Below are 27,895 nucleotides of genomic sequence, written 5' to 3'. Positions count from 1 at the left end.
TTAAAAGGAGCGCTGTGAGCGTCCAGCGTGAGACCCGCACGTTCAACTTCTGTCCAGATCTCCGCGGGAGCCTCTCGGTGCAGAAGTCACAACTTCCGGGGTACGCTGGGCCCTTTCCCGTGAAGCTGAGAAGCATCTGAAAGACAGCAGAAAAGGACATGACTTTCAGGATCGTGGGGCCTCTTACAGCTGCCCTCCCTAAATAGCAAAAGCCTCTAAGGCTCAAACCAGCCAGAATGCACTGTGACCTGTGATGTCAGCACGAGGGGGACATGGAGCCAGGGGACAGCAGAGGCCCAGGGCTGGACCCCATGTTCGCAGAGCAGTGACTGGTGACTTGGCCACAACCATTCCCCCACAGCAGGCTGGGGCTGCACACAAGGCCCAGAGTCACTGGGGACTCCAGGTGGCAGTGACCGATCTCCCGTGTCCCCAGCCTTGGAGGACACACAGAGTCAGAGGCGCCAAGACATAACACTGAGAGTCAGTCCACAGGGGAAAGAGACAGAACATAGTCACAGAGCTGTGGTGAACAGGCAGCGGTTCCTCTCCAGCCACTCAGTCTGCGCCTACAGACGCTCACAGCGCTGAGTACCCAGAGAAAACTGGGGAAGAGACAGTACAAGAAAACCTCACTCTTTTCAACTAAAAATACCACAGACTGACAGCCACGTTTCCCACAGCTCTTGGATAATTTTGTCTCCTTTAAAAAGAAACGTTCACCAAAGCAAGCAGCTGTGCAATCTCTAAACTGACACACATGCCCATCTGGGGGGTTCTGCCAGTCACCGTGGACCATGGCAAGGACAGTGCCAGCCGGTGGGGGGAGGCTGCAGGCCCAGGCTCTGCCCTAATGTTGGCACTGCCCTCCCCGACTTTCATCCCTAGGATCCCCAGCAAGAAAAGCAAAAGATTTGGGGTCTGGGCTCTCATCTCTAGCGCCACAGGCCCACTGGCATTTCAAGGACACACTTTTTTAGAGAAGGTCCAGAGTTGTAAAGCAGGAAGTAAAAGGCACACACCACAGGCCTCAGCACCAGCCTCACACTGAAGTACACAAAAGCCAAAGCCTGTGGCTGGAACAGGCGCATGGCTTCACAGAGGAGCCAGCTGGGGCACCAGGCTGTCTTCTCACACACTACCTCAATGTCTGAGGGCCACTGCGCCCCTGGGAGGACAGGATGGGAAGGGGGACACCAGCTACGTCCCTGCCGAGCTCCTCAGTCTGTACCATGGAACTGGAGCTGATACACCTCCCCTGGGACCTGTGCCGACGTCACACCTCACGATGCTCCTGCAGGCTGCTTGCCTGCCATCTCCCTCTGCTGCCTGGGCTTGCCCTCGTATTGACACCCAGTTCAGGGCGCCTCACTCAGGGCCTTGCAGCTAGAACTGAGACGTGTCAGGGCCCTTCCAGTCTCATGAAAACACAGAGGAGAGCCCAAGCTCAGGGCTGGGGGCACCTCTTCCCCAGGCCACCAGGGCAACAGTCTCAGCAACAGGACCCTGTGGAGACCAGGGGAACATCCAATCTCCAGAGCCTTGTCATTGTCTGAGCACACCCACAGAGGTCCAGCCAAGAGGACAGCAAACAGGACAGGCGGGCCGTTGGCCATTACCTGGCAGGCTCTGCGGGATGTGGGTGGACAAGGCAGCGTGTGGGAGGGGTGCTGCGGGGTGCGCGCTGGAATGCACGCCAGCCAGAAGACCTAGGAGAAAGGAAAGAGAGGAGGGAGGAGAACAAAACACACACATTGAAGATGGAATGGAGGGTGGCTCTGACTGCCAAGAGCCCTGGACAGATAGCCTCCAGGACTCCTTCTGGGTGAGGACCCCACAGGGGCAGGGCTCAGCACAGCGTTCAGAAAATGTCCCTGTGGCACACACCAGACACACACATTTAACCAGAGCACAGAGCGGTGGGGTGGGGTACTTACTGTGGCTGAGGCCGTGGTGGAAGGTCCCCGGTGCCGGGCCTGTGACGATGGCCTCCTTTGAGAGCCCGGCTTTGGCAGCAGAGTCCGAGGGAAAGGAGAGCACGTGGACAGGAAACGGCACGGAGCCAATGATCCCGAGTGAGTTTGAGTTCATGGCCCCGGGCAGCTTTGGGCTGCTGGACTTGTAGGATGGAGACACCAGGTTCAGGGACGAGGTGCTGGTCAGCAACACAGCCCCACTGGGTCCTTTCTGGAGAGGAAGCAACCAAAGAGCAATTGTCGCACCATGCACGGTTCCCTTAAACCACAGTCCGGCCCACACAGGTCGGGGACACACTCGTTCACTGCCACTGATGGAGGGCCCTCCTGAATTGCAACCACAAGGGGAGGAGGAAGAAAGGCTTCTGGACGGGCAGTTCACAGTCTCCAGGAGAATCTCAAAGCTCAGGGTATTAAATATGCCTCCTTTGTGTATGAAAAAGAGAGTGAAGAATATTATACATACCCTCCCAAAAGAAGACACCAAGTCAAATTCAACTCATAGTAACCCTACTGACAGAGAGGGGTTCCAAGGTGCAGCGACTCTCTCATCTCTCTGGAGGCTTCCACCTTTTAATTAGAAGCTGAGCACATAACAGCTGTACCACCAGGCCCTTCACAGATATCCACAAATGTGCATGTGCCCAAATGTGTGAACATACAAGGATGTGTGCACACATTGACATATGTACATACATACAAGGGCATTTCAAAAAGCTGGTGACAAAATTCCATTATGCTTGTAATTCTATTTTCCCATATACTTTCTGAAGCTCCCTTACACATATATGTACAAATAGACATATCTGAAGGAAACTTGAAAAATATTGCTACTCTAGGGTTCCAGTTCATACACCCATGGGTCTATTCCAAACAAACTTGTGTTTCAGCTAGGTCAGTTCAATGTCTCGGCCATCAGTGGATGGCTTCAGACGTGTTCTCTGTAATGTAATGTGCTTGTCTTAGTCATATCAGGGTGCGTCCAAAAAAACCGAAAAGGTCCAATCAAGACAGTGGCTGCCAAAAGGATCTGCTAGGCTAGTTAAATTCAAGGCAGAGAGAGTTCAGCTCAGAGGTTATGGTTTTGGGGACTCCAAAGGGGTCATTTGAAGGACACAGGATGATCGTCTGGGTTTACTAAGAAGTTTTAAGAAAATGGAAATGACATTAATGGGCAGGAAAGTTGCACCAAGTGACTCGAATCCCTCAAGGATGCCTAACTGCTGTTTTGATGTGGCGTAAATCAAAGAGCGCGGACTTCTTCAGGGATGTGTTGAGAGGAGTGCTGGCAACACTAGCTCCAGAAACACTGCATAGACACGGCGAGGGCATGACCAGAAACAACAGCTTCACCTTTTGATATTTTTTTGTGCTTCCTAAAGGTTTCTGTGATTTTATAGCCAGGTGGTTTTATTTATCCTCCTGTGTATTTAACACTCCTTTTCCCTTTTAAAAGGAAACAGGGGAAGTAAAAACCACTGAAATCCACTAACCAAGACAAGACTGGATGGAAACAGTTACCTCACTTGGGGGCTGAACACATCTTTCTAAAGTTTGATCTTTCAGTCACAGAGTTGGAAAACTAATGCCCTCTCCCATATTCCCAACCTACTGAGCGGCTGGGCTTGGACAGATGGTCCGTGTGTGGCCTCCCATAGGCTCCTTCCAACACCCTTCATGAGAGTGTGCCTCCTGGGAAGAGGGGTGGGGTGGGGCTGAGGGAGGGGAAGCACTGAGGCGCCTCTATTGCTCTCCAGGCCCATTCTCCTAATAGATACGGTGCTGACTGCACCCCCTCCCCCGCCCCCTTCACTTCCAGGCCCCATTCTCCCATCAGAACAAGGGCATGTGGGAGCACACTGCCCTACAGGGTACTCACTGGCAAAGAGGTAGACGATGTCAAACCACTGGCCACGGTGGGCTTCAAGGAGGAAGTCAGCAACTTTGCCACCCCCTGAGTCCCCCCACTTGAGTCTCCGTTGGGACCACCTGGAGGAGCCACCAAGGTCAGCTTCTGGGAGGTGGGGGGTTTCTTTGCTGCTGAGCTGGAGACTGGGCGGCTGGCAGATTGCGCCATGGAGGGGGTCTGTCCACCTGGGAGCAAGTTCCCAGAAGAAGAGCTGGGAATGGTCGTGCCTCCAGAGGTGGAGCCGCTGGAAGCAGGTGCATGCTTGGAGATGGAGCCAGCAAAGGGGCTGTTCTTGTACACTGAAGCGGAGGGCCCAGAAGAGCTGGCCGAATGCTGTTTTGCTGTGTGGCTCAGCGTGGCAGAGGATGAGGTTGGGTTCTTATGAGAGCTGCTGCCACTGGAGGACGGCACTCCTGTGGAGGTGGCTGATCCGGAGGGATGGGAGCCCTGGCCTTTGGCCGCAGTCTTCACCAGCTGCAGGAGGGAGCGATGGCATGTGGGGGAGGCTGCTGCCTTGGAACCTTGGAGCTTGTTGACAAATGGAGTTGGGGGGGTGAAGCCGCTTTTCTGCTGCTGGGCTCCTGCGTGGAAGACTTTCACCTGTGGGCTGGGCATCGGTGCTGTCGCCTGGGGGCCGTGGGCTGTCCGGGGTAAGCTGTGGTGCTTGGCTTTGGGTGGATGGGCTTCTGTCAGGCCCTTGCTAAGCGGGGCCTGGCAGGACAGCTCTTTGTAGCCAGAGCTCTCTGCTCTTTTCTCCTGAGAGGCCTGCCCCAGTGCCAGTGCCTGCTCGGCCAGAAAACTAAGAGGCGACTGCAACGAACTGGAGGTGGCTGGAGCGGACGGGCTGGCTTTCGGAAAGTTCCTCTTTTCTTCCGGGCACAACACGCCCGCAGCCTTTTCGGCAGGTGCCCTGGAGGGCGCAGACAGTGTGAACTCAGAGCTTCCGCCAGCTCGGCTATTCAAAGCTGCCAGCTCCTTGGACACAGCTTCCAGGGAAGAGGCTGAGTCATGGAGGAAGTCTTCGTCCAGGGAGTCATCAAGGCTGATGGGCCCAGGGTTGGCCAGGCTGCTGGGAGCATGGGAGGAGAGCTCCCTGGAGGCAGCCCCAGCACTTAGGCCTCCCCCTACAAGTTCAGAAGGCAAGGAGACAGGGCCGACACTTTGTCCTGATGGGACGGGCACCTTCTTATCAGGCTTAGCAGGTGGGTCCTAAAGGGAAGCAGAGACACCCGTGTTTAGGGGCACACACACCGGACCTGTTGGTGAGCACAGGGATAGAGGAGGGGCGGTACCACTTACTGTAACAGTAAGCACCCTCTGTCATGGGGCTTGATGGCAAGGGCTGGGTCACTCAGGCAGGTTTCATTGTTAATACACACACACAACTAGAGGAAAGACACGTTCTGCCCACCAGCACCGGCCTTCACACTAGCTCGGCGCACTCTGAGCTACGGTCAGAACCTGGCACAGGGCCTGAAACGAGCTTTCTCCTCAGTTTCTCCCCTCTTCTCTCAGGGCACAGAACAGGGCCTGCGTAGTGCTCAAGTTACATCTTCAGACAGTCTCTCAGACATCACACATGCTCAGCATACGCTACTATGCAAAGCAGCTTTGCCTATCTCACCCTCACAGGCTGTGAAGATGTGATCAAGGGTTTGAGGTTAAGAAACTGGCCAAAGCTTTGGTCAAAAAGCAGTTTTTACCACACTAAGTTATCCTGGAGTCCTGGTGGCACAGCGGGTTAAGCATTCACCTGCTAATTTTAAGGTTGATGGGATCAAACCCACTAGCTTCTCAAAGATTCACAGTCTCAGAAATCCTATTGGGCAGTTCTACTTGGTCCTACAGGGTCACTATGAGTTGGCATCTACTCAGACACAGTGGGGTTGGTCCTCTGGTTTGGAGAGGTCTCTCCACACTGAGAGGTGCCTCCAGCTCTATTCTTTTTCTCCAACCACTGTTGTCTCACTAACCCTGCCAGATACACTTCACCAAGCCACCTTCCTTCCTGTGCAGCTTCAGGCTTTACTCTAGTAAAAAATAATTTCCAGAGTGCACCTCCTCATCTGCAGGGAGGCTCCCCCTTCTCAAAAGGCTCTCTCTCACCAACTCCTTACTACTCTTGACTGGCCTCCCAGGAAGCTGTGCTGGGCACTGTTGGGCGGCCTCCGAGCACCTAGAAAGTTGTCCCCAGACACAGCAGAGCTCCACGTGCTGCTGTGATCCTACTCGAGGTTTCCGAAGAGCAGAGCACAGCCAACAGGGGCAGAGCACAGCGACTCACCTTCACCTTGATTTTACAAGGGGCCGTGACCTTCTTCTTGGCCCTGTTCAAGAAAAGAGCACACACAAGGGTTAGAGTCTGTCAGCACTAGGAGATGAAATCCGAGTCCCAAGAAGTGAAAACCTCAAGACACTCACAGGATGGATGTCAGGTGCCCGTGGCCACGCCGGCTCTCCTTAAACAGGGTCCTGGGAGAAACAGAGAGGACGCAGGCGTTGGCACGCACCCCCTGGAAGCCAGGAGTCTGCTTCTAGAGCTCTTCCACCCACAGGGCACTCAGAGTCGGAACGCTACTGGGGAAATGGCAACTAGCTGGTCAGCTATTTCCTGGTCAGAAGGTCTGATGGAGCTGCACTGGCCTCCCCTAAAGCCAAGAGTCAAGTCTCTACTAAGAAAATATCAGGCCTCGCCAACAGCGTATCCCAGAGAGGTCCCCCAAGAAGCCACAGTGCTTTCTGTACTTCTGCTCTCGACCCCCCCGAGTCCTGGTGTGGCGTGTAGGATTAAGCACTGAACCACAAGGTCGGTTTGAACTCAACAGCCACTCCACAGAAACCCTATACAGGGTTGTCATGAGTTAGAACCAACTCCACAGCACTTAACAACAACCCCCAGGGCAGTGATGGCTCAGTGGAAGAATGCTCACCTTCCACGTGGGAGACCCAGGTTCAATTATCGGCCATTGTACCTCATGCACGGCCACATAGTGAGTGCAGCTATGATGCCAAACAAGTTTCAGGGGCACTTCCAAACTAAGAGGGATGAGGAAGAAAGGTCTGGCAACCTACTTCTGAAAATCAGCCAATGAATACCCTATATGTTTGGAGTCCTGGTGTGTTGTGGGTTAATGTGCTGGATTGCAAAGTCGGTTTGAACTGTAAGATCGGGGTTTCAAGCTTACCAGCCACTCCTCGAAAACCCAATACAGGGTTACTATGAGTTGGAACCGACTCCACCGCACTTAACAACAGTAGTTCTCGACCCTTCCAAGAGGAAACAGGAGGGACCCACAGGCCAGCTTCAGAAGCGACACTGAGATCAGAAAAGCCTGCCTGACTCAGATCCAGTCAGTGAAGACGACCAGCACCAGCTGACCAGCTCTGTCCCAGGTGTGGCAGACAGTCCATTCAGGAGACAACACGACACAAAGTTAGTCCTGCGACTTCAAGTCTGCAGTACCCCCTCTAATGGGTCAGCCCTGCTGCTTGTCCATGAGGCTCCTTCACAGGGTTAACATGTTCCCAAGAGAGCTCTCTGCCAGTGTCTAGGAGCAGCCATTACCTCAAGGCAGGCAAGTTGGGCCTGAGACACACCGACTCTCCACCTTTGTGGGGAATGAAGACTCCCCGCTTCCCCTTTAGCTATCAGTACAGGCGAGACTGGACTAACCAGGAGCTAGAGTCGGACACAGAGAGCCTGGTGGACAGGAGTGCACGGGCACACCTGAAAGCACACCTGATGTCACAGGGGGGCTGCTCGCTGGCCCTCACCTGGCCTGCATCCAGCCTTTGGGCCAGAGAGGTTTGACCTCGGCATCTAGAAATGCCTTCACGTAGTCCTCCCAGGGCTGGGCCTTGTTGTTCCTCTCCGGGTCATAGCTCTCCAGCTTCAGCCTCACCACTTGGCAGAGCAGCTCCCTGTGGTGGTGGTGGAGGGGGGAGTAAGGAGTGAGGGGACACATCAGAAACTTCCCACTCCCTTCAAATGCTCCCCTCCCAGCTGACTTCCATTAGCAACATGCTCGACAGTGGGCCCACAAACCCTCCCAGGAGACAAAGTCCCAGTTCAGGCACACCTGATTTCATCGCTCCACTGGAATTTCTTCCGGGGTCCCATTAACCGTCGGCCCCCCTTTTCTTCATCTTCTTCCTCATCGGAGCAAATCCGTTCTCGCTGCTCCTTGTCTTTCCCCTCCTCTAGCATCCTACGGGGTGGAGAGACTCGTGTGGGAACCTGTGGGGAACACCTGACGGGGCCTTCCCAGGAGGACCCAGGTGAGCAGTGAGGGGCACGTACTTGGCAACCTTTGCTTGTGTGTGTGCCTGGCACTCGTTCTGGTACTTGGACACCTGCTCTGGCATCACCCTACAGATGGCTTCCTTCAGCTTCTGGAGAGGCTCCCTCAGACGCCCGCCCTGGGGAGAAGGCCACACACCACCAGTCAGGTTCACACCTCCCCCAGCCCCTGCCAGGGGGCCCCACTCCCCAGCCACCTACCTGCTCGTAGAGATGAAGCTTCCGGGCCCGTTTGAGCAGGGTGTCCTTGCTACAGACCAGCACGGAGGCGAGATAGGCGTACACCCCAGAGCGGCTCTGGCTGCTTAGCTCCCGTGTCTGCACCTCTATGCTGGAGAACACAGCAGAGTCACCACCAGGTCACCCCACCACAGGGACCAGAGAGAGACAGGCCAAATCTTTCTTGTCAGTCACATGGTCAGTGCCACTGACCTTCTGCAACCTCCTGACCTTGAGTCATGACCTCAGCAGGAAAGTGTCTCAGGGCCTTCTCAGAGTAGAACAGAGGCCAGAAGAACGCATGCTGAAACACCACAGTTTTATGTGGAAAACCCACAAAAGCATTCCAAAGGGAGAGTCATAGGTTCCTGGGGGTTGACAGGAAACACTTTCCAGCAGTAGTCCCTGTTTCCCAGTTCCATCAGTGATGGGTTCAGGGGGAACCCCACCCTTCCACTCTCCCCAGCCATTCAGGGCCTGTCCTGGACCAACCCTCTGGTTACCCTCCACAGCCTCCGCTTTGTGATCCAGTGACTAGTGCATACCCTAACCTGGCACGGTCATTAGCTAGAATATTCCCAAGTCTCAACAACTCTCCTTAAATGGGCCAAATCTTGAGTGGGTGAGCAACAAGCTTCCTCTAGCCCACACTGCAACTCAGAGAAGAGCAAGCAAAGGACCTGGGCTTGGAGTTTACACATTGGGTTCTGGCTTTCGGATCCAGTTCAGACCAGGTTCATAAAGAACGCAAATATCCTCACAACTGGCCTAATAACAAAGCAACATCATGATTAAAAAGAGAAGAAGAGTGAAGTCATCCAGGATTGGACCCATGATCAATGCCCATGGAAGCAGCAGTCAGGAAACCACATGACACACTGACTGGGAAAAAATCTGCTGCAAAAGAGCTCTTTAAAGTGTTAAAAAGCAAAGCGGCCACTTTGAGGACTAAGGAATGTCTGACGCAAGTCATGGTATCTTCCTTCAATCGCCTCATATGCATGTGGACAGCTGGACAGTGAATCATGAAGACTAGATGCCTTTGCCTTACGGTGTTGGTGAAGAACACTGACTATCCCAGGGATGCCAGGAGAATGAAGAGTTTGTCTTGAGAGTTCATCAGCAATGCTCCTGAGAAGCCAGGATGGCCAGGCTTTGTCTCATACACGATGGACACGTTAGCCCCTGGACTAGGACATCATGCTTGGTAAAGTGGAGGGGCCGAGAAAAAGGGCAAGACCCCCAACAAGGTCTGCAACAAAGGGCTCAGCAGCAACAGTTGTGAGGATGTGCAGGAATGGGCAGTGTTTCATTCGGTTGTGTATGACGTCGGTATGAGCTAGAAGCGACTCGATGGCACCCAAGCACAATCCAGTTCAGACAGTGTAGTTGCTCAGAGGCACAGGTGTGTGGGAGTCGTGGTCATGGAGTGTGGAACAATGACCTGAGGGGCTTCTGATGGAGCTGACTCCTCTTTTTCTGGATTCTCAGAGGCAGCAAACACAGCATTCTCTCTTCAATCTCCTACCTGCCAAGAAGACCCCTCCACAGGCCTCTGACGTTTATACACACAGTATTGTAACAACACCCGCTGCCTACAACTAACAAGGCCTATCATTTCCTGGAGACAAATAGACATGGGTGCTTCCAAACATTCATGGAAAACTGTAATGAAAAGATAGAATTTTTCCACAGACGATCTGAAGCCTCCTCATATGTCAGCTAGTTCGAAACTACCAGCTGCTCTGTGGGAGAAAGATGAGGCTTTCTACTCCTGTAAAGCTTTACAGCCTCGGAAACCCTATACAGGGTCACTATGAGTCAGAACTGACTCCACACCACCACCACCACCACCCTTTAAAAATAGAACCTGTCAAACCCATTGCTGCGGAGTCGACTCCGACTCACAGGGCTACGACCTAGAGGGCAGAGCAGCACCGCTCCACAGGACCACCAAGGCTGCAAACCTTCCCAGAAGCAGACTCCACACCTTTCTCAGAGGCTGGTAGGTTCCGACCACCAACTCTGTGGTTAAAGTCAAGCCTTCAGGGCTCCTTTTAAAAAAAACAAAAAAAAACCACCAAAAACTAGAATAATAGAGTAATAGAGTCCTGGTGTGGCACAATAGGATAAGCATTGGCCAGCTAACCACAAGGTCAGCAGTTCAAACCCTCCATCTGCTCCTTAGAAACCCTAATACAGGGTCTCTATGAGTTGGACCAATTTGACGGCACTTAACACCGACAAATAGAACAGTAAAAATGATTTTATCTTCAGCTTTAAGTAACTCAACTTCTTACTCTCCATCTGGTCTCTAGCCTTACTCCTCTTCTCCCCAGGCACGGTAATAGCAGCAGACACAAACAGGTAAGCGAGCGAGCAAACAAACAAGAGGTACTCACTCTAACAGGATGCCGTTGATGCCCTGGGTGAGGAACTTCTGCCTGCTCTCCCCCTCAGCAGCTCTGGCAGCCTGGTTCGTCAGACATGAACATCTGTTAGTGCACGTACAGCAGCTCCCTGCTCACCCACAGTCCCAGCCGAACCTCTACCAGAAAACCCTGCGCTGCCACCGCCTCCCCTCCCCTGCCCCGATCCCAGGTTAAGTTTGCTCGTGGCCACTGTTTTCCAGAAATGGTAGCTCCAGCCAAGGACCGACTAGGTCTTCCCAGGACTTACAAACAACCATCAACTAAACGAGAATGAAACAAGATCAGTGCCACAGACCGTGGGAAATGGACGAGCTGGTACTGAGGCTGACTCTCACAGCAGCCAATCGGCTACACTACGAATAGGAACATCCCTCAATCCACAGCACAGAAACAATGAAGACTTTCAACAAACCCATGATTTGAAAGCCTTTTTCCACGGGGAAGAGATGATGCAAAGCATTTAAAGATGTTATACAGTTCACCACTCATCTGTCAGTGAGTCAGACGGTGGTGGCTTGCATGCTGCTATGATTCTAGAAGCTTTGCCACAGGTATTTTAAACACCAGTAGGGTCACCCAGAGTGGACAGATTTCAGCTGAGCTTCCAGACTAAGACAGACTAGGAAGAAGGAGAGACAAACTACTTCTGAATATTTAGTCACTGAAAACCTTATGACTGACTAGCAGTGGAACACTGTCAGCACCAGAATATTGAATACTGAAACATGATGAAGAGCACCGGAGTATTGTTAGATATAATGCCGGAAGACGAGCCCCTCAGGTTGGAAGGCACTCAAAATATGGCTGGAGAAGAGCTGCCTCCTCAAAGTAAAGTAGACTGTGATGACAAGAATGGAATAAAACTTCCAGGACCTTCATTTGCTGACGGGACACAACTCAAAGTGAAGAAACACAGCTGTAAACATCCATTAATTAATAATCAGAACATGGAATGCATGTAGTGTGAATCTATGAAAATTGTCGAAATTGAAATGGAACACATAAACATCGATATCCTAGGCATTAGTGAGTTGAAATGGACTGGTATTGGCCATTTTGAATCTGACAATCATATACTTTACTTTGTCGGGAATGACTAATTGAACAGGAATGGCATCACGTTCATCATCAGAAAGAACTTATCAAGCAAGATCTGTCTTGAAGTACAATGCTGTCTGTGATAATATCCATACTCCTACAGGAAGTCCATTCAATACCACTATTATTCAGATTCACACACTAATCACTAAAGTCAGTGAGGATGCAATTGAAGAATTCTATCAACTTCTTCAGTCTGAAATTGATCAAACATTCAATCAACATGTATTGATAATTACTGGCAAGTGTAATCCAAAGGTTGAAAACAAAGAGGAAGGATCAGCAGTTGAAAATTATGGCCTTGGTGATAGAAATGATGCTGGAGATTGCATGATAGAATTTTGCAAGAGCAATGACTTGTTCATTGCAAATACTTCTTAAGCAACATAAAAGATGACTACATACATGAACCTCATCAGATGGACTACACACATGAACCTCATCAGATGGACTACACAGAAATCAAACTGACTACATCTGTTGAAAGAGATGGTGGGAAAGCTCCATATAAATTAGCCAAAACAATGCCAGGGGCATCAATTGCTTATATGCAAATTCAGGCTGAAGATGAAGAAAATTTAAACAAGTCCACGAGAGCCAAAATATGACCTTGAACATATCCCATGCAAATTCAGAGGTCATTTGAAGGGCAGATCTGATGCGTTAGACACTAAAGAACGAAGACCAGAAGAGCTGTGGGATGATATCAAGAACACCATACATGAAGAAAGCAAAAAGTCATTAAGAAGACAAGAAAGAAGGAAAAGATCAAAATGGAAGAAATGAGGAGGTAAAAGAACTGAATAGAAAATTTCAAAGGGCAGCTCAAGAAGACAAAGTCAAGTATTACAATGAAATGTGCAAAGACCAGGAATTAGAAAACCAAAAGGGAAGAACATGCTTGATATTTATCAAGCTGAGGAAACCGAAGGAAAAAATTCAAGCCTCTACTTGGAATATTGAAGGATTCTATGGGCAAAATACGGAATGATGCAGAAAGCATTAAAAGAAGATAGAAAGAATGTACACTCACTGTACCAGAAAGAAATGGTCGATGTTCAACCATTTCAAGAGGTAGCATATGACCAAGAGCCAATGATACTGAATGAAGAAGTCCAAGGTGCACTGAAGGTACCAGAAATTGATGGAATACAACTGAAATCCTCCAACAAACTGATACAGCACTGGAGTCACGCACTCGTTTATGCCAAGAAATTTGGAAGACAACTACTTGGCCAACTGACTGGAAGAGATCCTTATTTCAAAGAGAGTTGACCTAACGGAATGTGAAAATTATCGACAATATCATTAATATTGCAAACAAGTAAATTATGCTAAAGATAATACAAACACGACCGCAACTACACTGACAGAGAAGATCCAGAGAGGTTCAAGACACATTCAGAAGAGGACGTGGAATGAGGGATATCATTGCTGATGTCAGACAGATCTTGCCTGAAAGCATAGAATACCAGAAAGATGTTTACCTGTGCTTTACTAACTACACAAAGGCTTTCAATTGTGTAGAGCATGACAAGCTATGGACAACATTGCTGAGAATGAATATTCCAGAACAGTTGATTGTGCTAATGAGGAACCTGTACATAGAGCTGTTGGAACAAAACAAAGGAACACCGAATGGTTTAAAATTAGGAAAGGTGTGCACAAGGGTTGTATTCTTTCACCATACTTATTCAGTCTGTAAGGAGCTCTGGTAGTACAGCGGTTGCGAATCAAGCTGCTAATATCACGGTCAGCAGTTCGAAACTGCCAGCTGTTCCACAGGAGAAAGATGAGGCTTTCTGCTCCCGTAAAGATTTACAGTCGGAACCAACTCCACAGTATATAACAACAGCAACAATTCAATCTGTATGCAGAGCAAATAATTCAAGAAGTTGGAGTATATGAAGAAAAACGTGGTATCAGGATTGGAGGCAGACACATTAACAATCTACGATATGCAGTGATACAACCTTGATTGCTGATGAAGATCAAAGACTACAGCCTTCAGTATGGGTTGCATCTCAATGTAAAGAAAACAAAAATCCTTATCACTGGACCAATAAACAACATTCATATTCATGGAGAAAAGATTGAAGTTGTCAAAGATTTCATTTTGTTCAGATCAACCATCAACACTCATGGAAACAGCAGTCAAGAAATCAGACAATGTACTGCATTAGGCAAATCTGCTGCACAAGACTTTGTTAAAGTGCTCAAGAGCAAAGACGTCAGTCAATTTGAGGACTATGGTGTACCTGATCCAAACCATGGTATTTTCAACAACCTCACATGCATGTAAAAGTTGGACAGTGATAAGCAAAACCACAGACGAATTGATGAGTCTGAACTATGGTGCTGGAGAACATTAAAAGTATCATGGACTGCCAAAAGAACAAACCAATCTGTTTTGGAAGAAGTACACCCAGAATGCTCCCTGGAAGCCAGGATGGCCAGACTTCCTCTCTCATACATTGGACATATTATCAGGAGGAACCAGTCCCTGGAGGAGGATATCAAGTTTGGTAACATGAAGGGTAGGAGGAAAAGAGGAAGAGCCCACAACAAACTGGACTGGCACAGTGACTGCAGCAAATGAGCTCAAACGTAGCAATGATTGTGAGGTTGGCCCAGGATCCGGCAGTGTTGTGCACAGGGGTTGTTATGAGTCGGTGCAGACTCGATGGCACCTAACAGTAAGATAATTCTTCGGAAAAATCATCATCTACTTAATGCTACACATTGCAAACTCTCTCTCACTTGGGCCATCGAATGGCCCCCACACCGGACTGCTTACAGTAGCGGCATTTCTGCTTCCCACAAGACCACAGTCAGCACCCTGGAGGAAGTGGCCACCTGACACTGCTGGAAGCAAGCACATCAAAATCAAAGGCATCTCTCTGAGGGAGGACGTCAGGACAGCAGACCCAGTAGCAGCCTAAACCAGTGGCTCTCAGAAAAATGACGTCACTCTCTGGGGATGAAGCCCAGCAGTAAGTATTCCTCAAAAGTGACCCTAGTGTCTGGAACTGAATTCACCAGACAACAGACAGGTCTAGAAGGGGAACGGAGGGACGCACTTCTTAGAAGGAACCACCATTCGCAATCAAAAGGGCAGCACCTGCCCAAGGACCAAGTTTAGAAGGCAGGAAGAGTAGGAGAGGAGGAGGAATGCAAACAGGAAACACAGGGAGGAAGTGGGATGGGCCCTGTTACATTGGGGGACGGCAATCAATGATATGAAACAACACGTGTATGCATTGTTGAATGGAAAACTGACTATGCTCTGTAAACCTTAACCCAGCTTGCAATAAACAGTTTAAAAAGAACTTTTTTCTTTTTTAAAGAGACCCTGATGATTCTAATTTGCAGAGAGGGTGGAGAACAACTAGTCACTGGTCTGAAGGCTTTTGTTGTTGTTGTTATGTGCCGTGGAGTCGGTTCCGACTCATAGCGACCCTGTACAGGGTTTCCGGGGCTGTAAATCTTTACAGGAGCAGAAAGCCTCATCTTTCTCCTGTGGAACAGCTGGTAGTTTTGAACTGCTGACCTTGTGGTTCACAGCCCGATTCGTAACCACTACGCTGAATGCTTTAGGCAAAATCAAATTTCTGAAATCACACTTGATATGCAATAATGGTGGCAAACAAGAGCCATAGAGGGGCATCTAGAACGAAAGGGTCCGTCCTAACCAACCTTGAGACTGCAGACCTTGCAAATCCATCCTCTTCTCCATACATTCTCTGGGCTCTCTTGCTACCTTCCTGTCAGGCCCATCTAGGTGTATGCTCCAGGTGAGAATTCAGTCACCCAATGGTCTTCTGTCAAAGATGACCCTCTGCTCTGCAAGCCTGGCCTGGCCTGAACTACACCTGCTGTTCTGGTGAGAGCTCTCCCATCCTTCCTATGTCCTTTTACACCTTCTTCAGAGCCCAGCAGAGATTTTCCAGTGTCCTCACATAGCAGTTTAAGTCCTCTGGGGTCTGGACCCAGTGTCCTCCGACACCCCAGGGCTCCTGTCATTTAATGACTGTCTCTGCTCGGTTCTGTGTCCTGGCACATCATAAGGCCAACTGACCTGTGCCTGCTCACCATGACTCTCTTACCTCCTGCCCACCATCACAGTGTTCCTTCTACTCTGCTCTGCCCTCAGTCAGTGGTCTGGCTGTTTACTGATCCATTCACATAAGCAGTAGCTCATTGAGGACAAGAAGCAAATGTCGTTCATTGACAGACTGCCTGCTTTCTTAACAGATACCTAGCGTTGGCTGAGCAGATGAATGAGTAAACGCACAAATAAACAGATACCATGGGAGGAAAACCAGAGGAAGGAAAGCTAAATACAGAGGCAACCAGAAACAACTTGGAGAAAAGTCAAGCTTCAGAGGAACTCTTGGCTAGAGGAGGGCCCAGAAACCGGAGACAAAAGGGATGACGGATGGGGAACTGACACATCAAACCCACTGTCGCTTCTGACTCAGAGTGACCCTCTGTGGGGTTTCTGAGACTGTAAACCTTTACTGGAGCAGACAGCCTCATCTTTTTCCTGGGGAGCAGCTGGTGGGTTTGAACTGCTGACGTTGGGATTATCAGCATAATGCCTAACCCAGAGCACCACCAGAGTTCCTTAATGGAAAGGGAAAGATGTGGTTTTTTCAAAGCCCATATTCATCTGCTAATTTCTTATACCTTCATAAGTACCAGGATGTTGCCTTTGCAATTTTAACGTACTGGAATTATGACTTTAGTTTGCACAAAACTAGAACGAAGTCACTCTTTTGTTCTTTGGCTCAGGCCCAGAAGCACTTTCCTGTGAATCCAACCAAATCACATGAACGTGTCCACATCCACAGTGTGTTCTGAGTCAAATTTCATGTTGAGGTGGGAGCTATTTCTCCAACACTTCTGCAGTTTCCCACCTAGATGATCTGTAAAAGATGATTGTTTTCCCCCTAAAGCTTACTTTTGAGTAGTGTAAACTGTTTTGATATTGACGATCATTAGTTTAAAAAGTCTAACTACGGTCTTCCAGCGTATCTCAGTCTTCCAGAGGCCAGTGAGGCCCCTCCACCCTAGGAAGAGACACCTGGTTCCAGGCATTGTATCAAGAGATGAATCTTAAATTAAGTGGGAATTGAAGCTACAATAAACACCCTGATCATGTTGCTTGGCAATACTGCAATATTATGCAAAAAACGTACATGCTACGTAGTTTTTTTGCAAGCCACACAATCCCCTCACATGCGGTTTTTCTATGCATGCACGTTATATGCATGTGTGTTATTTCCCTGGGCGTGTTCAATGTGTGTGCACACTATATGTGGAAAATGTGGTTCCAACAGCCTTTTATGGAGCACTTTTATTTACTGTGAGAAATGCCACACGTAGTTTCTCAGTCCTGAGCACAGAACCTTAAGCATTGCACCTGTTTTTTCCTGAGCAAAATCAAACCTGGTAAGCTTTTTTTTTTAGAAATAGCAAACAGGTTGGCTTCTATTCCCCCGCCCACCCCTGGCCACCTTATTTCCTTCTGCTCTATCCCCTTTCCCTGAGGTCTCTGTGGTATAGGGGTCCTGAATCTACAGAAGGGCAAACGGTGAAAGGATAGAGCAGAGGGGTGGGGGACCTGGGCTCTCTGCTGCTTTTCTGCCCTTCGTGCTGTTCCCATTTATGCTTGACCAAAGCAAGCCACAGCAGACCTGGGTCATCTGTGGAATCAGATGAATAGCTGACAAACGACATCCAGGTGACCTCTGAGCTCCCTCAGCACCTGTGCCTTCCAAGGACCAAGACCAAAGAGACACAAACAGACCATGAAGCCCTATCACTGGGTCCCTGGGTCCCATACAAATGTATGGGACAAGGGTCGCAGGCATGAAAGCTGGGCTGACATGAGAGGTTGATGAGAAACAGCCCACAGGCAGCCACCAAGGCTGGAGAGTTTCCGGAGCATGATACCGTTTTTTAATGTGGTTTTTTGTTTTGTTTTGTTTTTTTCTTAAGCTTTAAGTGTCTCATTTAGTGAGAGGAGAAAGCAAATTTTTGATCTCTACAAAGAAAGGGTATTTTTGAAGGGATGGACTCGGATCAGAATCAAGTCAGCACATGGACAAAACACAACTGCAAATTCCTCCCCTCCCACCTGGTGCAAGCACTCCACGGCAGGGAGGGGCCCGAACCCTTGAGTTTGGGCTGCTCTTCCCACTGGCTTTGACCAATAGAGCAGGGCCTCACAGCTACTGCCTTTACCCTCTTAAAATGCTGCCGAGATCCCCGTGCCCTGAAGAAGCCTTGAATGGAAGCCTAGAGGAGAGAGAGGCCCCTTTGCCACCACAGCCACCCAGCACCTAGCAACGTGCCAGCTGAATGTCACCACAGGAGAAATCCCAGGTAAGTCTACGCAATCTCAAAATGTGAATTGCAGTTTTAAGCCAAGTTTTAGGGTGGTTTTCTAGACAGCCATAAAAATGTATCAGCACATGATATGTGTGTCACCTAGGGCCAAGATTTAAAATCGAACTAACATTATTATAAAATAGAAAAAGTTGAGGAAAAGAATGAAAAATAAAGTGAGAAACATGTAATGTCTCTAATACTGTAGTTATCAACACTGAGTTTAATTTAAACTTGAAAAACTACAACGTCCATTTCAAGACCTAGGACGGGGCTCCTTCTTACGGAAAGACACGCATGTGTACGGCTCTTGTAACGATGTGTAATGTTCGTGTCCATCTGCCTTTGCTTCCCTGGGAAGAATTTTCCAACAGATTCTTACAAGGGTCTGGGTCGAGAACACCCTGGGAAGAACACTGCATGTGGGTCTGCAAACCCCCAAGTGCAGCGCCCTGGCTGGAAAGGAGCCCAAGGAGACTCACTAGTGTGGTACTAAGTAACGTTCTACAGTCAGCCTGCTTTTCAAAGCAACCGTTAAAAATGATGAGGGCTTTGTAATCATATTTATTGAAAGGAGCAAGAAACAATGATTCACAACTATAATTACAACTGCATGAAAATACGTACACAGAAGCTAAAAAGGAATAGGTCAATTGAAAAGTGTTTTTAGATCAGTGGGATGACGGGTCATTTCCACACACTTTACATCCCATTTTCCAATGTTTCTCGATGCTGTAGAAGGCAGAGGGTCAGGTAACAACTCAAGTGCCCATTTCATACTTGAACATTAGATTTTCAAAGCAGGAAGTCAATCTCTCCTGGTCACCACCTCACCTATCTTGGCTATGGGATTCCAAAGCCTATGTCCCCCACGTCCAAGCAGATAACCAGGACTTAACAAGAACTGAGGGAGGACAGCTTGCTAACGGTTTGTCTGTTAAGCAGACTCTGGAACATGAGGGTTTCTTGCATCACAAACTCATGCTGTTGTGTATTACGCCACTTGTTGCCACTAAATGTGTCCATATCTTCCCCCAGAAACAGTGCAATAATGAGTCTAAGTTAATCCAACTCAAACCTAACCTGTGAAGGGAAGCGGGGGAAACCATCCAAGAATTCTATTTTGACTATTCTCTAAGAAATGACTGGCTACTGTCACACACAGACCTTACTTATTTAACAAGCCTGTCAGAAGCTACAAAACCATTGACTCGCAAGCCGTCCGGACTGAAAAGAACAAGGAGTAATATGCTTTTTGAAAAAACAAACATGAATTCTGAGAGCAAACATAGGCTTGTATGCTCAAGCATGCCAAGCTCAGATTTACCTCCTTCCCGTCTTTATGCTCGGAGTACCTGCTGTGGCAACACTTACTCAAACTGTTACAGTCAGACAGACAACGTACGACACTGCACACGGGGAACCAGGGCGAGCTAGAGAGCTGAGTACGAGTTTTATTCACTTCATAGCTTGTGTTCAGATGTTTGGGGGAAATGAGCAAAGCAAGTGTAGCAGTGGTTCTTCGCATTTCACCCTGAAGCTTGTGCCACCGAGCAGAAATGCCCCTGGAGATGCAGTGCACGTCAGCATGCTTAAGGTAGGAGGATTTGGTTTTTTTTTTTCTTTTAACAGGTAAATGTCATCCTAGTTAACAGTTGCTGTTTGGTTTCTAGTTTGTGATGTGTTACGGAGCTCGCCAGGGATCATTTCCCCATCTCTGGGGAAGCAGCAGTGATGGCTGCTGTGTTTTCAAGTTGCTGCTAGCGTTTCTCATGGGGTATGGATAGCATTTAACGTTAAGCTGCTTTTCTTACGTCACAACTTAGGCATCCCTGCTGTCACTCCCTAACAGGGAAGCTACGCCTTTGAAGGCAGCAATGGAGAACGCTAATGGTAAGGAAGCGCATACACTGTATGTACTTTAGAGGTGGGCAAAGCTTGGTCAATTTCCAAAACCTTCAAGAGAATGCTAAAGAGTTGAGAGTCTTGGCCACAGATGCCCACTGCCCACATGAGCGTCAGTCCAGGGCACCAAAGGGAAGATACTCCTAGGGACAGGAAGTGACAAGCAGAAAACAGACGGTGAGAAAACCTCCCTAGGAGAAAGCAAATTTTCCAGGAGTGACGGAACCAAGAAAGGCCTGAAGAGGAGAAGGCCTGAGGGCCAAAGCGCACCCAGCTCTGCCCCTCAGAAGTGAGGTGGGCGCTAATGGCCAGCTCACTAAGGAAAGGTTTCTCTCTGGGCAGAGAGCTTCCTGTGGTGTAGCCCCAGCGTCACTCTGCCCCAGCACACACTGTCACCATACCTGAGCCAGCTCCTTAATGCGCTTCTCCAAGGGCACAGGCAGGCCTTCGGGGAGGGAGGAGGGCTGCCTGAATTCCGGGTCCAGTCCCACCCCGAGGGAATCGCTTTCGTCCTCCGTCTCTCGGAAGGGGCTTCCTTCTGGAGACTCAGTGAGCAGCTGCTCCAAGTCCAAGTCAGTGAGAGCGTCCATGGCTGTGGCGGCCTGCAGCAGCTCGTTGTCAGACGTGGAGCCAAAGAGTGAGAGCAAGGGGTCGGGGGGACCGTCCAGTTCCCTCAGGCTCGGGGCTGCGGTGGATGAGACTGCTGGGGCCTTGTGCTCCTCGTCCCTCTTCTTCTGAGACTCTTTCTCCTTCTGGAACTTCTTCAACATCTCTTTAACACTCAGAGCCCCAGAGTATTTCTTCTTCTTCTTCTCCTTACTGGCATTGAGGGCTGTAAAGCTGCAAGCAAGAGGGGAGTCAGTTATGAAGGCTGCAGGAGGTCACCCCTGTGCCCAAAGTACTGGGGCAGGACTGCCACCATCACCAGGCCACCCCGTCACCACTCCCCTCCTCCTGGCATGTGGTGCTCATGCTAAGACCAAAGTTTGAGATCTAACACAGGGAGTGATATGACGTCACAGAATGCTATGTGTCCGACAGGTTTTTAACAATCACTGCCAGGCTGATATAAAAGACTGAAAAACACCCATCTCCCACCAGAAAAAGAAAACGCACAGGAGAAACCTTTAAGGGGAAAGAGCAGGAGCAGCAGAGAAGAGCCACTACATGCAGAGCAGCTGGGGTGAGCCTGAGTGAGGAAAGGGAAGCCAGAACGCAGAAGACAAAGGAGAAGGCGGAGACGGCGAGAATGGAGCCAAGAGATGTGCCCAGGAGGCCACGGAACACCGGCATCACACATGACAGAAACAGCTGCCAACACTGACAGAGGTACAGAGAAAACCTATCTGACACACGTGTGAGACCACTAACTGCCCAGAGGCCAGGTCCTTCTGCCTCTCCTGAAGTTGTGGGAGATGGCAGGTCAGCCCCCAGTGTCCTGACCCAGCAGCCCCAATTCTACCCTCACAAAGAATCTGATGCCGCTCTCTCACCCAGCTTTAGAAAACTTGGACTTCTTCGATTTCTTCTCCTTGTCATAAGTGTCATCTTTTTTCTTCTTCTTTATCTTCTCACCACCTTCCTTCAACTTTCGCTTCTGAGAAGTAAAGACAAGACACAGTTACCCTGGCCTCTCTAGCTCAGGGAGCAAGTCACAGCACTAGCCTTGTCCCACCAGGGATCCAAACCCACACTGGTCTTCCTTTCTCCTTGAACAAGAACTTTCCAGTGGGTCTCTGGACCCAGAACCACGACACCACATACCAATTTCCGGCATCTCCTGGAGAGCTGGGGGCTGGAGGCAGCAGTAGACCACCCTGCAGCCAGAGAGAAAACCTTTCTAGACAGAAATGAACTCCCCACAAGGGTTGGTGGGTCCTGGCAGACGCGTTGTGGGCTTGTTCTCATGGGATTGACAGCTCTGGAAAGTGAAGTGCTCTACGATCCATAGCAGACACAGTCTGGATGTGTACGTCCGTTCCCTGACCTCGTCCCCACCCTGAGACCACCTAGAGGAAGCAATCCCTGCAGTTCCTGGGCAGATGCCACTGTGTAGCGCCCAGGGTCTAAGCCGAGTCCTCTATGGTCATAGCACCTTGAGCGGGCCAGCTGCCCAACTAGACAGAAGGTGTACCGCCACCCCCTTCCCAATCTCCCCAGCTACCCCACCACGTTTCTGCATCTCACAGTTGCATAAAGGAGCATTTTGAAAAACCAGGAGCAAGCAACGTTCTAACCTTTGGGGACTTTTTCTTCTTTTCTTTAATGAAGTCATCCTCAGATTCTGACGCCTGTCGAAACTGCAAGGTCCCCGAGTTAATATAAAATCCTCCATACTTGGTAGTCAAAGATGCAGGAACAAGCTCATCATACTGAGGAGATAAGACAAACTGTCAGCTTCCAACGGTACGCCAAAGGCACAAAGTCAATCCCCAGAGCACAGATGTTGGCACGTCTGTCACACGTTGAAGGGCATGTGAACACTGCCTGCCAGACCAACAGGCTTTCTAGACAGGCCTGGACAGAGTGTTGCTTCCCTTGTCCACCCCTCTGGTTATACACCCCTCGGGTTCATCCTCCCCCGTTTCCTGGCCGTTATGGCTGGGAGCATGGGTGCTGCAATGTGACACCTCATGACACACTTACGGCCTCAGAGTTATCGATGAAGGAGTCAGATTCATCATAACCGTACCCCATGTCAATCAGGTCTTGGATTCTGTCTTTTCTACGTTTCTTTCCACCCTAAAATTAATTTCAAAACGACATAGCACATGGTTTTTGATAAAGACTCAAATGGAATTCATCACTGCCTTAACCTTACTAGTGACTAACTGTCATGAAGCACAAGAACCAGTCACTCCTCACCCTTCCACCCACCCCACCCTACATACAACCAGCTTTCCTTTTCAAAACGAAACAGACTTTTATCTGCACAAAATGGTCTAAGAATGAACTAAATGGCTTCTTACTCTTCATATCCAGCATTTAATCCAAGGGAGAGTAAGTCTCTCTTGTTCATTTGTCCGCTTGTGCCATTGAGTCGATGTCGACTCTTAGCAACCCAAATGTAGGGTTTCCAAGAAGTAGTTGGTAGGTTTGAACTGCTGATCGTAAGGTTCACAACCTAGTGCTGATCCTACAGCGCCACACAATGAGTCCACTTAACAACATGCAATTAATTATTCCCTGCCAGAGCATTTTCTGTCTGCTCATGTGTTTCTGTCATTATTGTACTCTTGTCTATCCACGCTGTGTGCTGGCATCCAGATGGGGGTGGATTTAGAGGCAATTCAGTAAAGGGAGTGAAAATACCTGGTCACCTCTCCCACCCCACGAGAGAAATCTTACATATTTTTCTTCAAATTTCCGGGCGAGGGTCTCCACTTTATGCCTTTCCTTTTCCTCGTCATTGAAGGGATCCAAGAGATCTTTTTTCTGTAAGGAAACCATTTCCACAAAAACGTAAGTTCTACAAAGCTCCTCAAGCCTATTTGGAGAAGCTTTACTGACCACTTCACAGCTACACACTGCACAATAACAGTAACTGTCCTTCTGAAAAGGCCATTTCACACAAATGTGTGACCATTTTCAAAGTGTCTGCCTTGGTTGTTTGTTTCTTTAAGAAGGTACCGCTTCCATTTGTGGAATTCAACAAAAGCAGAAGGCAGGCCTACAGTTGACCCCCCATGGCAGTAGGTGCTGCAGAGCTCTGAATATGGCCAAGGGCCTTCAGCCCAGGATGCTCACCCTGTAGAGAATTGGGTCTCGACAGCAACAATGTCCTTTGTAAACCTCAAAGTTATCGTACACATTTCAGAGATTATTCATTCTAGGAGAGAGTCCATAAAAGCTTCCCCAGATTTCCAAAGTGGCCAATGGCTCAAACAAGGTTCAGAACCCTTGAAGGTCGTGCAAGCTGTTGAGTACTGTTTGGGAGCAAGGCTCTCCATTTTCGATGCTACCGAGACTCAATTCCAGGCTCGTGCACTCTGACCTGGGAAGCCTATCTTTCAGGGTCAGGCATCAATCTCCTCTTGTCCTCCTATTATAAACGTTTTACTGTTGTAAGGTGCTACAGAGTTAGTTCCAACTCATAGCGACCCTGTGTGCAGTCAGTGGAAGTGCTGCCTAGTGCTGTACCATCCTCACCATCACTGCTGTTTGAAACCACTGTTGCAGCCAATGTGTCAATCGATCCCATTGAGAATTTTCCTCTTTTTTCCTGACCCTCTATTTTAACAAACACCCTGTCCTTCTCCAAGGACGGATCCCTCCTGATGACATGTCCAAAGAAGGTGAGATGAATACTCAGCATCCTTACTTCTAAGGAACATTCTAGCTGTACTTCTTCCAACACAGATTTGTCCACAGTGTATTTAACATGCTTCACTAACACCATAATTCAAAGGCATAGATCTCTCTTGGTCTTCTTTATGTTTTGTCCATCTTTCATATGCCAATCTCTATATTCATTCCAAATAATTTCTGTGGTCTTCCAAACTTTATTTCTACTCATAAACTTATAATTTTTTCAGAGTTGTACATTAAGCTTCTTGGGCAAAAAGTCTTACTTTTAATAAATGACTCCTCTACCAAGTATGTTTTACAGCAGACCAAAATCACTAAAGACTAGATGCCTGTTTGAAAACCAAACTTTTTCTCACTCTCTTGTCTCCACCCACCCATAAAGGATCAGTTAGATCATTTATGCTACGTTTGTACAATGGGATATTATAAAACACACATACAATGTATGTACCATACAAGGTGGTCTTTAAAACGTGCTTATCTATGTTTTTAACTTTTCTACAATGACCACGTATAACTGAAGTGACTAATATAATTTTAAGAAATTCCACCAATCTTGAGCAGTCTTGGTTGGATTCAACATGGACTTCCAATGCCTTGCAAACAGCAGTCTTCTAAGAACCACTCCTGGATATATGAACTCCTATATCTGTCCAAGCAAGTACTGGCATGTAAATTATCCTTCCTTTCTCCAAGCCCTCAAAGGCCTGTATTTATACCAAACTTATACAATAGTACAAAGGCCTGTATTTATACCAAACTTATACAATAGCACACTTTAACTTCTGTTACTTTGTTGTCATCACTCTACTGAAACAGCTACAAAATTGCAAGTCCTCTTGAGGTGGGAACAGTAGCTTCCCACTGAAAGAAACATAAACAACAGGACTTAATAAATGTATCAGATTAAAAGTATTGCTACAAAATCAAAGAAACATTTGGTAAATATATTATCCAATGTGAAGCTATTTTTTCTCCACATACTCTCCTTCTAAGTCTAAGTATTTCTGACTGTGGTGTTTCCATCTCTCTAACCCAGGGAAAGGTTAGAGAGATGGAAACACCACAGTCAGAAGTATGGAAACACCACTGTCAGAAGTACACAGACTTAGAAGGAGGATCTGGAAGCATAGTGGTTACAAATCCGCCTGCGAACCGTAAGGTCAGCAGTTCGAAACTACCAGCTGTTCTGTGGGAGAAAGATGAGGCTTTCTGCTCCCATAAAGATTTACAGCCTTGGAAACCTGTACAGGGTTGCTATGGGTCGGAACCGAATCCACGGCACATGACCACCACCACCAACAACCTTCCCTGAAAAATTCCACGATCTTCAATTTATACCACATCAAAACAGCAGTTTGGGCATCCTCGAGGGACTCAAAAGTGTGTGCCTTTTCAACATTTTTTGAGTTTGGGGCACAAAATGTCTGAAGGGACAAAATCAGGGATAAAAAGGGTGATAGGGTAAGTTTTCCCAAGGAAATTCTCGTAGGGCAGTCTTTGCTACCTTCCAAGGATGAACAGGTGTGCACTGTCACAATGGTTAAAACAAACAAACAAAAAATACTTTGGCACAACTTTCCTGGCATTTTCCCCACCAATTCAGTTTCCAACTTTCCTTAAACTTCTTCCTAATAAACCCTTGTGATCATCCAATGTCCTCTGAGAAAAAGCTTTCAAAGACCAGTCACCATCACCTTCTGAGTTGCTCTCTCTACCCTAAATGTAACTAGTCCAGCAGATGTCTTTGGAAACCAGTGTTCTGATGAGTCCTTTTTCTAAGGCCCCCTAATGAGATTAAGGTAAGTGTATTTATTACTGAGAGAACTTGTCTGCTGACAGGTCTAAACATGTTTTCTTTGGAAGAGACCCACAGAAGAACACACTGGAACCTCGTAGCCTTGCCCTCCTGGAGTCCTCGGACAGACCCAAGCCTTCCCAGTGTAAGAACCACACTGAACCAATCAGTAACTGAGTCTGGCAGGTTATATGATACTTCTGGCTGCACAATAGACACACACAGATTTTGGAATCCAGGGATGACTCTGCTGAGACCAGACCCAAAGCTCGCTGTGCATGCTCTATGACAGTTTCGGAAGTGGAGAAGGGCACTGGTTGTTGTTATGTGCCATGGAGTCAGTTCCGACTCATAGCGACCCTGTCCAGAGTTTCCGAGGTTGTAAATCTTTACAGGAACAGAAAGCCTCATCTTTCTCCCATGGAACAGCTGGTAGTTTCAAACTGCTGACCTTGTGGTTCGCAGCCCGATTCGTAACCACTACACTACCAGAGCTCCTTGAGAAGAGCATTAGGAACCTAATACAGGAGAGATCAGAACACTGGAGAGCTAAATTCAGGTGAACTATGGATTTGGCTTGAGCCCATACATAAACACCACAACCAACCTCTACAGATTTCTGTTTTCTTCTCAAAGAAGACAAAAACATTTCCAGTTTGGAAAAGGAATTGGGAATGATTTCTTTTCATCCTGGCCAACTGGTCCTCAGAGCACAGGCTGGCCTCTGACACAGACTCACTTGACTTCCAAGCAGCCAAGCCGATTCCTGTTGTTTAGTGCCGTTGAGTCAGTTCCGACTCACAGCGACCATGTAACAAGGTTTCCAAGTGGCTGGTGAGCTTGAACCACCGATCTTGATGTTCAAAATGACCTTGTAGTTCAGGTCAATACCAACCAAGAAAACCCATATTTAGCTGACAGAGAAAGTGGACGGTCCTTCCTAAACAAACATGCTCACCCAAACAAAGAGAACACCACGGCTTAGGGTGCGTCCTTCTCCTGACCTCGTCCCACCCTCTAGCACCCTGGGAACCCAGTACTACCCTTGGCTCAACTTTCCCACAATCCACATTATTGTTGTTAAGGGCCATGGTATCAGTTCTGATTCGTAGCAACCCTATGTAGGGTTTCCAAAGGGCAGCTGGTAAGTTTGAGCCACTGCCCTTGTGGTTTAAGTTGACCTTGTGGTCCAGTGCTTATCCTATAGTGCCACAGAGACCAAAACACCACACAGGTGGGATGCAACCTAGCTTGTCCTCTGAGTGGAGCACAGCAGGCCCAGCAAAACACTCTGACACCAGAGCCTACCTTATCTCCAGGAGGAAGGCCTTTCACTTTCCCGCGGAGATTCTTCACCAGCTCTGGGTAGAAGAACTCTGGGCAGTGCTTGTGATCTGGCTCAAAGAGGGTGAGTGTGATTCGGACGGCTGCTGCCGCCGGCTCAGAATCCTGATGCTGTTCTGTGCCCCCAACCTCCTCCTTTCGAGATTTCTTCAAAAACGCAGGATTCAGAGGCCCTGGGAGAGAAGTGAACTGGACCCTGTGGGGCTCCGACAT

At 48.5% G+C, this 27,895-nt stretch overlaps 1 protein-coding gene across 2 annotated transcripts; it reads right to left on the bottom strand.

Moving 5' to 3' along the window:
- Positions 1-86: 86 nt before the first annotated feature.
- On the bottom strand, positions 87-27,895 carry UBN1 (ubinuclein 1). Of its 2 annotated transcripts, XM_006874896.1 has the most exons (17): positions 27,647-27,895; positions 23,581-23,667; positions 22,879-22,974; positions 22,470-22,604; positions 21,726-21,829; positions 20,634-21,072; positions 10,807-10,877; positions 8,387-8,516; positions 8,186-8,304; positions 7,965-8,093; positions 7,660-7,806; positions 6,307-6,357; positions 6,170-6,212; positions 3,856-5,094; positions 1,938-2,187; positions 1,620-1,709; positions 87-136 (listed from the first exon to the last, which is right to left on the bottom strand). In XM_006874896.1, exons 1-17 carry the CDS (start codon positions 27,893-27,895, stop codon positions 87-89), a joined length of 3,429 nt encoding a protein of 1,142 aa, XP_006874958.1. The 2 variants fall into 2 exon arrangements, with proteins under 2 accessions (XP_006874958.1, XP_006874959.1); XM_006874897.1 differs by lacking the exon at positions 1,620-1,709.

Source organism: Chrysochloris asiatica, unplaced genomic scaffold (genome assembly GCF_000296735.1).
Source record: "Chrysochloris asiatica unplaced genomic scaffold, ChrAsi1.0 scaffold00305, whole genome shotgun sequence".
Classification (NCBI taxonomy): domain Eukaryota; kingdom Metazoa; phylum Chordata; class Mammalia; order Afrosoricida; family Chrysochloridae; genus Chrysochloris; species Chrysochloris asiatica.
This window is presented reverse-complemented; position numbering and strand designations above follow the sequence as displayed.